The sequence below is a fragment of the Apodemus sylvaticus genome, chromosome 1, assembly GCF_947179515.1.
Source record: "Apodemus sylvaticus chromosome 1, mApoSyl1.1, whole genome shotgun sequence".
Lineage (NCBI taxonomy): Eukaryota > Metazoa > Chordata > Mammalia > Rodentia > Muridae > Apodemus > Apodemus sylvaticus.
Window position 1 is genome coordinate 22,046,321 of NC_067472.1, and position 15,002 is coordinate 22,061,322.

Consider the following 15,002-nt stretch of genomic DNA (forward strand, 5'->3'; position numbering starts at 1 on the left):
TTGGCTGGTAGCTCAATTTCTGAGAGTTCCCAGGGTTCCAGGTCAGTTGGCCCAGTAGGTCTTACTGTGGATTTTGTAACCCCTTCAGGGCCTTCAATCCTTCCCTCAGCTTTTACATTAGGGTCCCTGACCTCCATTCATAGTTTGGATGTGGGTATCTGCATCTGTTTCTGTCAGCCTCTAGGTAGAGCTTCTAAGACAAAGTAATGCTGGGCTTCAGAAGCTTGGAAGACCCAAGATACAATTCACAGACTAAACAAAGCTCAAGAAGAAGGAAGACAAAAGTATGCATACTTGGGTCCTTCTTAGAAGGGGGAACAAAATACCCATGGGAAGAGATATCGAGACAAAGTGTAGAGCACAGACAGAAGAAAAGACCATCCAGAGGCTGCCCAACCTGGGGATCCATCCCATATAGAATCACCAAACCCAGGTACCATTGTGGATGCCAACAAGCACTTGCTGACAGGAGCCTGATGTAGCTGTCTTCTGAGAAGTTCTGGCAGTACCTGACAAATACAGAGGTGGGTGCTCTCAGCCAATCATTGGACTGAGCACACAGTCCCCAATGGAGGACATAGAGAAAGGCCCCAGGAGCAAGAGCAGCTTGCAACCCCATAGGAGGAATAAGAATATGAACCAACCAGTATCCCAAGAGCTCCCAGGGACTAAATCACCAGCCAAAAAGTACACATGGAGGGACCCATAGTTCCAGATGCATATATAGCAGAGTATGGACTTGTTGGACATGGGAGAAGAGGCCCATAGTCCTGAGAAGGCCTGATGCTCCAGTATAGGGGAATGCCAGGACAGGGAAGCAGGAGTGGGTGGGTTAATGAACAGAGGGAGAGGAAAATGGGATAGTGTATGTTTGGATGGGAAATCAGGAAAATAACATTTGAAATGTAAAGGAAGTATCTAAGAAAAAAGTAATGCTAGGCTTCTAACTATAGGCATAACATTCTCATTAACACTATTAGAGGTTTGTTCTTGCCTTGGGATGAGTCTCAATTTGAGCTCGTTATTGGTTGGCCATTCCTTCATTCATTGCTCCATCTTTGTCCCTATATTTGTTTTTGATAGGACACAATTTGCATCAAAATTTTCTGGTGGAGTTGATGTCCTTATTCCTCGAATGGAGGTTCTGCCTGGGTACAGGAGATAGTCACTTCAGGTTTCAGTTTCCCACTGTTATTAATATCAGCTAAGGTCTCCCACATTGACTCCTAAGACCTTCTCCTGTCCTGACGCATAAGACAGTAAACAGGGTCCCCGGATCACCTAGGAGAAGGTGAGAGACAAGAGACGTGAGAGATGGACAACAAGACAGTATTCTGATCAAGCTGTCAAATTTTATTTTTTACACAAGGCAATTTAAAGGGAATCAAGCAAGATATAGGGAGGGGGAAAGGGGGAAAGTCATTGTATTTGGGGAACAATCTCAGGGGGCTGGCATTGATTCTTGGGAACAGTTTCTCAGAATTGTCTCTCAGAATCTCAGGGAAAAGCTGGCTATTGCTGCAGAAACTTGGTATGATAAATTGATCATGAGGAGGTGAAGTGGAAAGGAGTTGCTATGGTAACCTAACCACAGGTGAGCTTCATTTGTTCTAGCCCACTCAGGTGAGCTCTGCATGCACTGACCATCTAGCTTACTTGGCTAATCTTTAAGCTAGTACATTTCCTTCTAAAAGCAGGCTAGAGAAAGCAGGCTAGAAATGGCTGAAAGGAGGGGATTTTGAGATCTATGTGAAAATGGCTCCTGGCATCTCTCCCTTCTCTGTATTAAAGAGAGCAGAGGTCAGCCAGCCATTGATGTCTGTTATCAATGTCAAAGCATTGATTGTCAAAGCAGATGAGGCACCAAGAGAATGGAGCAGAGCCTGTCTTAGAAATAGACCCAGTCATCATCCATCACCCTTGCTGAAGCATCACCCTTGCTGAGGGTGCTGCATCACCCTCCCATGCCAGTGTGTCTCTGCTAGACTCCAGAGACCCCTGTCTTAGGTGAGTGTGGCTCTGGGAAGGTGTCTGTCATTGGCAACTACTCAGAAAATTTATTGTTTATTGGTGCCTTGAGCTTGTGGGCTCCTTCTGAAGTCCTGGCTGGAATGGCTGTGACAGAAATGCTCTTTCTGCCAGTGCACTCAACTGTGCCCTTTGGACTGTTCTGTAACTGCCCTGGGGGGCTGGGTAGTCATCTCTCAATGCTCCATAGACAAACGATGGTAATGTACCTGAATGGGCTTGGCTGCCAAGTCATCTACCTGCTTTTTAATTAGGGCAGTGAGGCATGTAAAAGCCCATGGTCCAAAAAAAAATAACAATAATAGACTTACAAAGGGTCCTAGGATACTGGGTAAAAGTGTAGTGAGCCATGGAGAGGTGGAAAACCAGTTTTTATACCAACTTTCTTTCTATTCTCTTTCTCTCTTATGTTTTTCTAGTCCTTCTCTGACTTTTTTCATGCTATCTCTTACAACTCCTATTTTACTAGTATAGAAACAGCATTCTTCCTTTAAAGCTGCACAAAGTCTGCCCTGTTTGAGGAACAGGAGATCAAATCCTTGCCTATTTTGGAGGACAACATCAGCTAGGGAGTCAATGGAGTTGGAAAGATTAATTATCCCCTGCTGAAAGTGTTGGACATCTTGATCCATGGTGGCACTTAACTCTGTGTACCTAGATCTAGAAAGAAGAAGGGAAGAAATACCTGTCCATGCTCCCACAACTCCGAGGTCAAGTAGGACAGAGATAGTAATGGCAGAGATAGGTTCTCTGCAGTAGCAGCTCAAAGAAGTAGAGTCTCCAGTGGATGTGGATTGATTCCACAGGTGAAAAAAAATTCTTCAGAGTGATAATATACTAAACAAGGAACCATCTTAATAAGGATGCAAACCTCAGGGCTCTCTCAATTCTTTCGATTTTGAAAAACTGAGGCAGAGAGGCAAGGTGTAAGGCCATCAAGGGACACCCACCAGGTTCCCTCTGGGGGAAGAATAAAAAAATTGCCAGAAGGGGGAAAATAGGTTTCATTACACAAGTGAATGTAAACTGAGAGGACATTTGTTCCACTAGAGATCACACAATGTCGCAGGCCATGTATTTGGGTTAATGAAAGACCTGGACAAGCACCCTTTTGCCAATGGCAGTGCAGTGGATCATCAGCATGGAGAGGGTCACCAAGACCTTCATAAAAGGGTCGTTGGGAATAGTAGCACAACTAGCAATCTTCAACAAGTTCAGGGGAAGTTTCATTTAAGGTAAGAAAAGTATGATTAACTAAAGAAAGCACAAGATTCTTAGTGAAAGCTGGCTGTGGAGGTGGTACAGGGAGAATAGTGGCTAGTGGCCTAGCTAGTGGCTGGAGGGCAAATACAGAAGGTAGGGTGGTGTCCTGGTCAATTCCTTGAAGAGGAACAGGACGAGGTACCAACACAGGATAAGGTCCCAGTGGGACTGGCTGGGTATGATGTAAAGGCTCTTTAAGGAGCTTAATAGAGAAAATAATACCTGCATCAAAGCCAAGTACATAGAGGCAAAGACCCCATTCATAACTTTTTGCCAATATAGATTAGGAGATTTTGCATAGGTGTGCACTATCCCTTTGTAGAGGAATTAGAGTCTTTGCAGGTTTCATCATTTGTTCAAAAACTAGCTGGGGGTGTAACATTGTGCTTTACTTGGATGTAATCCCATGATGAGGTGGGTTTCCAAAATGCATCTCCAGTGGTTACTCAGCCCTGAGAGGCACAGAAAAAAACCTGTTTTTCCCCCACACTTATTATCTATGGAACTGCCACGATGGTAATCAGGGCAGACATAAAACTCAGTTCTCTTCAATAGAGTACGTCAAACTGAGTTGCCACACCCAGGCTTAGAGTTGCAGCTTGTAGAGATTTCTGGGACGATGGAGATATCTAAAGAATGTTCAGCTCCCCAAGGTGCTCCTATACTAAGTGCAAACTTGCAAAGATCAGAAGTCAGAGCTTCTGGCCACCAAACTTAACTAGACAATTTGGAGATAGACAAGATAGGGTCTTTCCTTTCTTAGAGGACCATCCATGTAAAATTCCAAACCAAATGCCTAGAGGACACTCCTGAAGAGGGCTTATGGGGCAGTCTGATTGCCGTCACCAGTGCATCTTGCCATGGTAGGGCCATCAGAAGCATCTGGATCAGGTGAGATAGCATCTGCAAAAGAAGGAGAATGAGTCCCAGGGGGAGGCAAGTGCTCCATTCTGGACATAAGATTAACTTGTTTTACAAGGCATTCTGGGAGCCATCTGGGCTCAGAGTTCTTTTGATCATAAATACATGCTGAGCCACAACCCCAAATAAGCACAGGATCAGGTCCCTTCCACTAATTGGTAAGGGGGTCCCTCCAAATCACCGTGGCATGAGAATGTTTGGAACCAGAATGCCAATGATGATCAGCAGCTGAACATTCATCATTATCTAATCTCAAGAAATTAAGCACAAACAAGGCATGGGTCATCATGAGCAAGGCATGAGCAAGTTCGTGGGTCATCAAGATCTCTGTGGAGGTGGAAAGATGGTGAAGCATATTTTTTAAAGTCTGATGTGCTCTCTCAACAATTCCTTGAACTTGAGGGTTATAAGGAATACCAGTGATGTGTTTAATACCAAAGAGTGAGCAGAATTTTTGGAACTTGGTATCTGTTTATCCTGGCTCATTGTCAGTTTTAATGACTTGAGGTTTGCCCATAGTCATCATACATTGAATAACATGAGAAATAACATCCCTAGAGGCCTCACCCGAAAGGGGAGAAGCAAAGAGAAACCCACAAAACGTATCAATTGTGACATGAATGTATTTGGACCTTCCAAATGAAGGGAAGTGAATCACGTCCATTTGCCAACACTAGCATGGAAGCAGACCTCTTGGATTAACTCCCAGATGAGGAGTGGGGAGTAAAGAGACACAAGCTGGGCAGTTTTTGACTATAGATCAAGCTTGTTCCCTAGAAATTTTAAACATCTGTCTCAACATAAAGGCATTGAGGTGATGGAGAGCATGTTCATGTTGAGCCTTTATTAAAGGAGTGGACAGAATGCCAGAAACAAGGTGAGGGGACATTTGTTCCACTAGAGATCACACAAAGTCCCAGGCCAGATATTTGGGTTAATGGAAGACCTGGCCAAGCACCCTTTTGCCAACAGTAGCCCCGTGGATCATCAGCACGGGGGTTGGGGGGGGGGGAATCACCACGAACAGCATTTCCTTCATAAAAGGGTGGTTGGGAATGGTAGCACAACCAGCAATCTTCAACAAGTTCAGGGAAAGTTTCATTTAAAGTGAGAAAAGTCTGATTAACTAAAGAAAGTACAAGATTTTAGTGGGAGCTGGCTGTAGTGGCTGATGGCTTAGCTGGTGGCTGGAGGGGAAATACAGAAGGTAGGGAAGTGTCTTTAATAGAAGGAGTACGGGTGGTGTCCTGATCAATTCCTTTAGGAGGAGCAGGATAAGGTACCAACACAGAATTAGGTCCCATTGTGACTGGCTGGGCATGATTATAAAGGCTCTTTAAGGAGCTTAATGGAGAAAATAATACCTGCATCAAAGACAAGTACATAGAGGCGAAGTTCCCCATTCATAGCCTATTTGCCAATGTAGATTGGGAGATTTTGCATGGGTGGTGAATGTAATTTGTAAAGGTATGCACCATCCCTTTGTAGAAGGATTAGAGGCCAGGCAGGACTCATCATATTTTTGAGAACTAGCTGAGGGTGTAATGTTATGTTTTACTTGGATGTAATCCCATGAGGAAGTGGGCTTCCAAGATGCATCTCCAGTGGTTACACAAGCCCAGGAGGCACAGAAAAAGTCTGTTTTGCCTCCACATGTTTTATCTTCAGAACTGCCACGATGGTACCCAGGACAGACATAAAACCCAGTTCTCTTTAATAGAGTACGTCAAACCAAGTTGCTACAACCAGGCTTAGGGTTGCGGACACATGCAGGGAATTCTGGGGTGATGGAGATATCTAAAGGATGCTCGATTCCCCAAGGTGTTCCTGTACTAAGCGATCTTGCAAAGGTCAGTGGTCAGAGTGTCTGGCCACCAAACTTGATTAGATAATTTGGAGATAGACCAGACAGGGTCCTTTTTATCTGAGAGGATCATTCATGTAAAATTCCAAACCAAGTGCCTAGAGGACACTCCTGAAGAGGGCTTATGGGGTAGTTGAATTGTCGTCGCCAGTGCATCTGGATCAGGTGAGGTAGCAGCATCTGTAAGAGAAGGAGAATGAGTCTCAGAGGGAGACGAATTCTCCACTCTGGACATAGGATTAATTTGTTTTACAAGGCATTCTGGGAGCCATCTGGGCTCAGAGTTCTTTTGATCATAAATGCATGCTGAACCACGACCCCAAATATGCACAAGATCAGATCCCTTCCACTAACTGGTAAGGGGGTCCCTCCAAAGCACTGTGGCATGAGAATGTTTGGAACCAGAATGCCAATTATGATCAGCAGCTGAACGTCCATCATTATCCAATCTCAAGAAATTAAGCACAAACAAGGCATGAGCAAATTTATTTTGAGGTGAAGAAGTCATGAAGGTCTCTGTGGAGGTGGAAAGACATTGAAGCATATTTTTTAAAGTCTGATGTGCTCTTTCAACAATTCCTTGACCTTGAGGGTTGTAAGGAATACCCGTGATGTGTTTAATACCAAAGAGTGAGTAAAACTTCTGGAACTTGGTACCTGTGTATCCTGGCCCATTGTCAGTCTTAATGACTTGAGGTTTTCCCATAACTATCATACATTGAATAACATGAGAAATAATATCCTGAGAGGCCTCACCCAAAAGGGGAAAAGTAAAGAGAAACCCACTAAAAGTATCAATTGTGACATGAATGTATTTGGACCTTCCAAATGAAAGGAAGTGAGTCACGTCCATTTGCCAACACTAGCATGGAAGCAGACCTCTTGGATTAACTCCTAGATGAGGAGTGAGGAATAAAGAAAGACAATCTGGGCAAGTTTTGACTATAGATCAAGCTTGTTCCCTAGAAATTTTAAACATCTGTCTCAACGTAGAGGCATTGAGGTGATGGAGAGCATGTTCTTGTTGAGCCTTTATTAAAGGGGTAGACAGAACAGTGGAAACAAGGTGGGTGGCTTCATCGACCTTTAGCACTACCTTCAGAGAGGGGGCCCTTTAGGCCTGTATGTGCTCTTAGATGACCCACAAAGAAGAGAGTGGTTCTTGTAAGGATAAGCTGTTGAATTTTAGCAAACAGATGGGAAGCAGTAGAGGTGGTCTGTATGTATGGGACCATCTTAAGGAGTGGAATGGAGTTAGTTACATAGGCACTGTCTGTGTACAAGTTAAACAGGGAGGAACATAATCTTTCAAAAACCTGTTGTACAGCAAATAACTCAACCATCGTGCTGAGGAATATGGAGAATGGGACACAAAAACCTCGTCACCTAGCACATAAGCAGCACGCCCATTTGAAGAACCATCAGTGAAAACAGTAGCTTCTTCTTTGAGTGGTTGCTTGGAGGTAACTCTGGGGAACACAAATGGGTGAATTCTAGCAAAATGTATAAGAGGATCATTGGGGAAATGATTGTCAATAGTGCCTGCAAAGGCAGCAAGCATGATGGCCCAATCATTGTCTGTCTGAAAAAGCCAGTCAACCTTCTCTGAAGTATAAGGAACTGTAAGAATGTCAGGGTCCTTGCCAAAATATTGTCTGGCCAGTTTCCTGTCTTTCAAAATTAAATTGGCAGATAAGGAATAATAAGTGGCTAAAATCTTGCTAGGCTTAGAATGGAGGGGAACCCACATTAGGGGGCACCCCAAAGAAGTTCCTGAACCCATTTGCCAAAAAACACCCAAAGGAGAATGAGAAGTAGCACACACAATAAAATATTGGGGTAACTTAGGGTTAAACTGAAAAGTGGTCTGTGAAGATATAGCCTGTCCAATTTGTGCAAGAGCCTTTGAAGCCTGAGGGTTAAGTAAGCAAGGTGAAAGTGGATGGGTATCACCTTTTAATAGATCATAAAGGGGAAGCAAAACATCTGGTGAGATTTTAAAATAAGGTGGAAGAAACTGCAAATTACCCAAAAGTCGTTGAACGTCATGTAAAGTTTTTAGAGAAGCTAAATGGAGTTCTATCTTTGGGGTAAATATACGGTCTTGTGAAAGTTGGAAGCCTAAGTAAGAGTAAGGGGCTTGAAATTGAATCTTATCAGGGGCAATTTTCAAGCCTTGACCAGACAAAGCTGTCTGGAGTTGCTGGAAGTATTGTAAGGCTTGAGCTTCAGTAGGAATTCCAAGAAAAACATCATCCATGTAATGAAGAAGATGAATTTGTGGCCATGCTTCACGAATGGGGTAGATGGCTTGAGCAACAAACTTCTGGACCAGGTATTATATTAGCCATGCCCTGGGAAAGTACTCACCACTGGAAACTATTCATGGGTCCCTGAAAATTAATTTGTGGGAGTCTGAAAGCAAAATAAGGGCAGTCATCAGGGTGTAGGGTAATGGTGAAGAAACAATTCTTTAAGTCAATAACAATTTTGAAAAGGTCCTTGGGAATAGCTACTGGGGTAGGCAGACCAGGCTGAAAAGCTCCCATAGGAATCATAACTTTATTAACAGCCCTAAAATCTTGTAGAAGTCTCCATCTACTGGATTTTTTTCTTAATTACAAAGATAGGCGTATTCCAAGGGGAAGAAGAAGGTTCTATATGACCTGCGACGAGTTGCTCCTGCACTAGCTCTCAGGCCGTTTTTAATTTTTCTTGAGTTAGGGGCCACTGATCAACCCACACGGGGGGGGGGGGGGAATCCCTCCAGCAGATCTTATCTGCATGAGTGGGGGTGCAAACATGACAGTGGCCATTAGGGAAAACCCAAATCTGGAAGCCTAGCCCTTGTCTATCTGTCTTCTGTTGGACTTGTATTGGGCATCAAATGCCTTGAGCTTCCTCACCCAGACCATGTCCTGGAAGGAGCCCTTGTGCCAGCACTTGTTTGGTAACAATCTCATTAGGGCTGCACATGATAATATTCATTTGAGAAAGAGTGTCTCAGCCCCAAAGATTAACAGGGAGATCCCTGATGACAAAAGGAGTGACAGTCCCCGAATTGCCTTCCTGATCTGTCCAAGTAAGTATCTTGGCACTGATTTATGGGTTATTGGTGTGGCCTATACCTCGCAGATGGGTTATAGAGGCTGTCAATGGCCAGCTACTAGGCCAATGTTTCGAAGAAATGGCAGTAGCATCTGCTCCTGAGTCGAGGAGACCTGTAAAAGTCTTGCCATCTAATTTTAAAGTAAGCATGGGGCAGAAAGGAGAAATCTTGTGTGTCCAGAAAGCATTTGCTATTCCCATTTCCCCCTGGTCCTTTTGTTCCTTATTAACAGGGTTGTGGAGGGCAACTTGTGGAAGAAAGAGTAATTGGGCTATAGGCTGTCCTGGAGAGATGGACATAAGTCCTTCCAGAACTCTGGCTAGGACTACAATTTCACCCTCATATGGTGAATCTACAGGAGCTGGAATAACTTGAAATCCTCCCTTAGACAAACAAGCCCTTCCTGTGACTAAGCCAAATGTCCCAGGTGGTAGGGGACCATAAACTCCGGTTGGAAATACCTGCACACCATCCTCAGGCTTTAATATTGAACTAGTGGTGGCGCACAAGTCCAGGCCTGCGCTGCCTGGGGTGGCTCGTCGCAGCTGGAAGATTGAACTGTACTGTTGGCCTGAAGGACCACTGATTGCTGTTGTTGTTGTGGGACAAACCCTAACACCCAGGGTTGGTTAGTGGGTAGGGGGCAGGTGGCTGTCCCTGCAGGGCATTTCCCCGAAGGCCAGGAAGAGAGAGGACAGCCAAGATTATCTCTCTTGGAATGATAGTCCCCTAGCCAATGATAACTTTATGGCAGTGAGGACAAAGGGTAGTTGGAGGTTTTTGCCTTAGGGCAGGTGGACCTGTAGATTGAGGAGCTGAAGTTTGGGACAAAGAATTCCTGGCAGCTCTGGGATGAGGCCAATCATGTTGGAAGTGTCTGAGATGTTTGCAATTAAAGCAAGCCTTTGATTGTGTCTGAATGCCTGTTTTCTGAAGTGCAACTCCTATCATTAGCCCCATAGCATGACTGGTCCCCAAGTCTGCACATAAGTGAATGTATTCTGCCAAAGATTTAGTATGCTGATGTTTAAGCACATCCCGGCAGGATGGATTTGCATTCTCAAAGGCAAGCTGTTTGAGAAATGGACTATCAGGATCTTGGGGTCCAAAGATAAGCTCCGCAGTTTCAGTGGGATGTCTAATGAATGAGTTATAGTGTCCGTCTGGACCTTGAAAAACTTTAGTCAGAGTAGCAGATGACCCTGTCTTGGGGGTAGTCTTTTCCAGGCAGTAAGATAGATTTGTCTAACTTGAGCTAGGAATCCTGGAGGGCACTTCATTTAGGCTTCCAATGAATTAAAAGGGGAATCACCTAGGAGTTTCTTAGCAGTCCAGGACTTACACTCTGCCTGTGAGTCGTTTTTACTTTTAATTTCTTTAGCCGCTTCAGCTGCCTCTGACTTCCAAAGAACAAGTTCTCCCGCAGAGAGTGCGGATCTGACAAGCTGGATAAATTCCTTAGGTATGAGCCAGCCCTTGGTGGAAGACTCTAACAACTCCAAAGTGAAGAGAGAATTTGGCCCATAGGCAGTGACTGCAGACTTTAATTTTTCTAAAATTTTAAAGTCAAGGGGCTTGTAAGAGTAATTTGATACATTACCATCCTGCCTTCATCCGGGGTTGGAGTGTGGGGGGGGGGGGGGAATCTGGGGGTGGACTACCTGGAGACTGCTCTCCTATTTCTCCCTCCTCATCTCCCTCTAATTCATCTGGATTCTCCTCCTCAGCCTTGGCTGGAGCCTTGCGAGGGACAGTGGCTCCACTGTGCAAAGAGAGTGGGAAAGCCAGAACTGGACCTTTTTGCAAAGATCTTTGCTCTGGCTTTCTCCGGGTTTCTGTCTTTGAGACAAATCCCTAAGTTAAAGTTACCATCTGCCCTTCTAAATCATGTAGCGCCTTTAAGAGTGCCACTTGCTCCTTGCAGCTCTCTACCATTTGTCAGAGAGAAGAAATCTCCTCAGTGACTCTCCTGCAGGCAGCCAGAAGTGTAGGAGCAGTAAATATCTCATCAAAGGGCATGCACGGTTGGAGGGACGAAAGGTGGAACTACCTCTGGTACAGAGGGTGTTGATGCAAAGGCAATGGTAGTGGTATGAGCAACAACCTTAGGAGGGTTTGGGTCAGATATCACTGCTTCCTCCTCTAAATTGGTATCATCCTCTAAATTGGCTCCCTCCCCTAGGGGGACATCCTCAGGACCATGACCCGATTTCAGAGTTTGTAAAGGTGGGTAACTTATCTTGCTGCATAGTTCTTTGGAAAGATCATGAGGAGAAAGAGTAGACACAGACACAGACTGGTTTAAATTCCCTTCCTCCATATCAATCACAACAGGGGCATAAGTGTCGAGAGAGTGCACAGATGGTGTCCTGGAAGAACACTTTCTCAGAGTGCGTTCTCCTAATAGCTGCTTTTTAAGAGAATGTATCAGTACCATTCAGGTGCTAATGCTGTGGCAATATAGGACAATATGAGACCTCATTTCAAGATTGAAATGGTCATAAGAAAAAAGGGGGGAATGTGAGAACCCTGTTAGAAACAGCAGGCCAGCTCCCCACGACCCAGGATGGGGGCTCAAAGCTGGACTGAAACTTTGCATTCTGCCCAGGACTGCCTGGCAGAGGATAAGGCCTAAACAGAACCACCCTGCCTAGGGTGAGACCAGAGAGGGAAGTGACTCAACAACAACAACAACAACAACAACCAAAAAAAGCCAGGAAGTACCACAAATACTTCAAGGTAGGCAGGACAGAGCCAAATGGCAGAGACAACCTCCCTATTTGAGTTGACCAATAATTTTAAATGTTGCTCAGGGTAACTCAGGCGATGGCTAAACTCCCTGGCAAAATGTTCATAAAAAAGGGTATGCTTTGTGAGCTCAGGGTCTCCCCTTGCCTGAGTGCTGAGGGACCCCAGTGTACACTGGAACAATAATACCTCTTGCAAATTGTAGTGGAAAAAAAGAAAGAAAAAAATAAGTGGTTTGCATTTTCATGGAAATGAGAATCCAAGTGTAAAGGCCTGAGTGAAATGAAGTAAAGTGTGAAGCACATCTTTACTAGGAAAAATACACAATTTTACAAACTGTAACTGTTTTAATTCCAACTTTACAAAGTGTTGTATTTAGTACTACATCCATCTGTATATAAATCACACAGAGTGTATGGATAAATGACTTTGCACTAACATTTGTGCAGACATATCTCTGCAATAAGCTTCGAGGTAGGCACTTAGCAATAACAGACACACAGGGCCTTCTTTTATGAGTGAGACATGAAAGAATATTGAGTGATAACAGTGCCAACTTAATAATCTTTAATGTATTGAGAATGACATGGAGCATCTAGAAATAACAGAAATGTAAATTACTGGGACCATTATTCTAGTTGGGAAAGAACAGAAGTACAAAGAACATATGGTTAGCAATAGGAAAGCAAACTGCATGCTATTCTAAGTTGTGAACTTCAAGTCAAAGGTAATTTTATCTTTAGTTGACAGAATCAGTAAAGCAAGATTTGACTTCCACCCTGCATGTGCATTGCTCCTTATAATTGACCCTCTAAAGAATGGGGATGCTCCTAGTTATTGTTTATGTGTTTCAAAATTTCCAATGACTCTAATGTCACTAGCCAAAGAACTTTGATACCAACTTCCTTTTCACATTGTTTTGCTTGTATAAATGTGGGTGTGTGGATGGGTATACATAATCAGGTGCATGTGCATGAAAGAACACATGTACATTTATATACACATATGTATAAGTCAGAGGTGAAATTTGGGTATTGTTTATTGGGAGCTTGCAAGCTAGTTTTATTGGGACAGGATAACTCTGGAACATGAGGCTCACTAACCAAGTTTGTCTGGGTATTGAGAAAACACCAGGGCTCCCTTTTATCTGCCTCTCCAATGTTACTATAATAAATACATAATACCATACCTGGTCTTTTAGATTATATGCTAGAGATTGTATTCACGTCTTCATGTTTGGATGAAAGCACTTTAATGAATAATATATCTCACTAGCACTTTCTCTTGCATTCTCTACACCTTTTATTATGTGGACCAGAATGATGTGTTAGGATAATATTTTCTTAGCTAAATTGTAAGTAATTCTGAGAACAGGTACACAAATCAAATATAACAATTATTGAAACCATGCCAATGAAAAAAGACTAGGAATTACCTTATAATAATTACTATTTACCAGTGAGGTTTTATTTTGACTCAGGAATGGATTCACATAAGCACAAGGAATCATAAAACTGTTATATAAAAGAGAAAATACAAGTGCATTTGTATTATAATTTCAGAAACTTCATGTGTTTGCTGGGTCTTGAGAAAAGGATTTCTGTGAGCCAGGATGAAAGATGCTTTATCCCTGATATGGAAGGAAGTGGATAAAGACACGAGGGGGGATTGTAGAAGGTAACACAGAAGGGGTCAGAAAGTCTGATGTCTTTAGAGAGGAATGAAGCAGAGCTGGTAAGGGGGTGGCAGAGAGACTAATCCATTTACCACTGGGGTCATATCAATGTCTTTTGGGTGAACCAGGGATTTAAGTTTAAAGTTCTGTAAAATGGTTGTCAGGAATAGAAACAGCTCCATGCGGGCCAGGCCCTCTCCAACACAAGCACGTTTTCCTAAAAAAAGTGGTCAAAGATTACTATCTCTTATTCATAAATGTGTGAAACACTGTACTTGTAACTGACACAAGAGATTATGAATGAGTGGTGAGACTTTAGATAGGTGGTTAGATGGATGAATGGCTGAAAGGACAACCAGACAACCAGACAGAGATGGAACAAAATTGTTTTCAAATTAACATATAATTTTAAGTAATACATTGTTCAAAAAAAAGTGCTCTTTATCCAGCTATGGGTGTTACCACCTGTAATCAAACTGTATGGGAGAATGAGGAATAAAGATTCTGTGTTCACTACCAAAACAATAAAACAAAGGAAAGAAACTACATATTCAAAGGCAGTATAGAAACAGCAAGTGTACACTCAAAATCTATTATTCTCATCTTGAACAGGGAGAAGCCATGTTCCCAGTGATCACTGCAGGATGCTCTGTCACAAATACAATGACTCCATCATCTCATGATGATGTTGAAGTTTTGGGAATTTGAACTGCATAGAAATGTCTTGATCCAATGGTTCCTTATTGATACGTGGTTTCTTCTTATAATTCTCTATTACTCATGTCCTGAGGCAGCTAGGAAATAATTTATTACCTTGTTGCTTTACTTCAGAATTTTAAATATAAGGTTTGAAAATGAATTTAATAATATCTTCTCAATAACTCAAAGATCTGGAAGACTTTCTCATAGCCATGTTCAGCGAAGGTTAACAAATAGTGTCCATTCATGTGATCACCAAATGTACTTGAGGCTCTCTGGTGATTTTCTATATATGTTGAGACTTGTAATTTCCTAACTGAACATGGAGGTGAATGGCACAGCAAAAGAAGCATCAATTTAAATTATGATGCTTTGAGTTCTGTAGTGATAATGTAAAGTATAAATGAAGTTTGCTTGCTAGGAAGAACACTGAGACATAGATAAGTATGTTGCTGATTTTGCACAAATTGCAAGTCTACCAGCAATTGAAAGTCACTGTGTAAGTCTCCACAGTTTTTCATGTCACTGAAACTGTTGGTATCAGGACCTCTGAAGCCTCTGACATTACATAGGCAACACTGCAACTTGCATACCTGTTGCCAAGACAACAGCCACCATATTCCCATAATCCACTTGGTTAACTTCCCACTTTGAACTGTGACTATGTCCTATGTCACCATCCACATATAAAGGAT

General features: G+C 43.0%; 1 protein-coding gene across 5 annotated transcripts in view; it reads right to left on the reverse strand.

Annotated features, from left to right (window-relative positions):
• Positions 1-13,643: 13,643 nt before the first annotated feature.
• LOC127677021 (cytochrome P450 2C38-like) overlaps positions 13,644-15,002 on the reverse strand; it is a 54,633-nt gene continuing 53,274 nt past the window's right edge. For all 5 annotated transcript variants that reach the window (XM_052172337.1, XM_052172338.1, XM_052172339.1 and 2 more), the window contains one exon: positions 13,644-13,825. In XM_052172337.1, coding sequence (XP_052028297.1) covers positions 13,644-13,825 — 182 coding nt within the window. The remainder of the gene's footprint in view (positions 13,826-15,002) is intronic.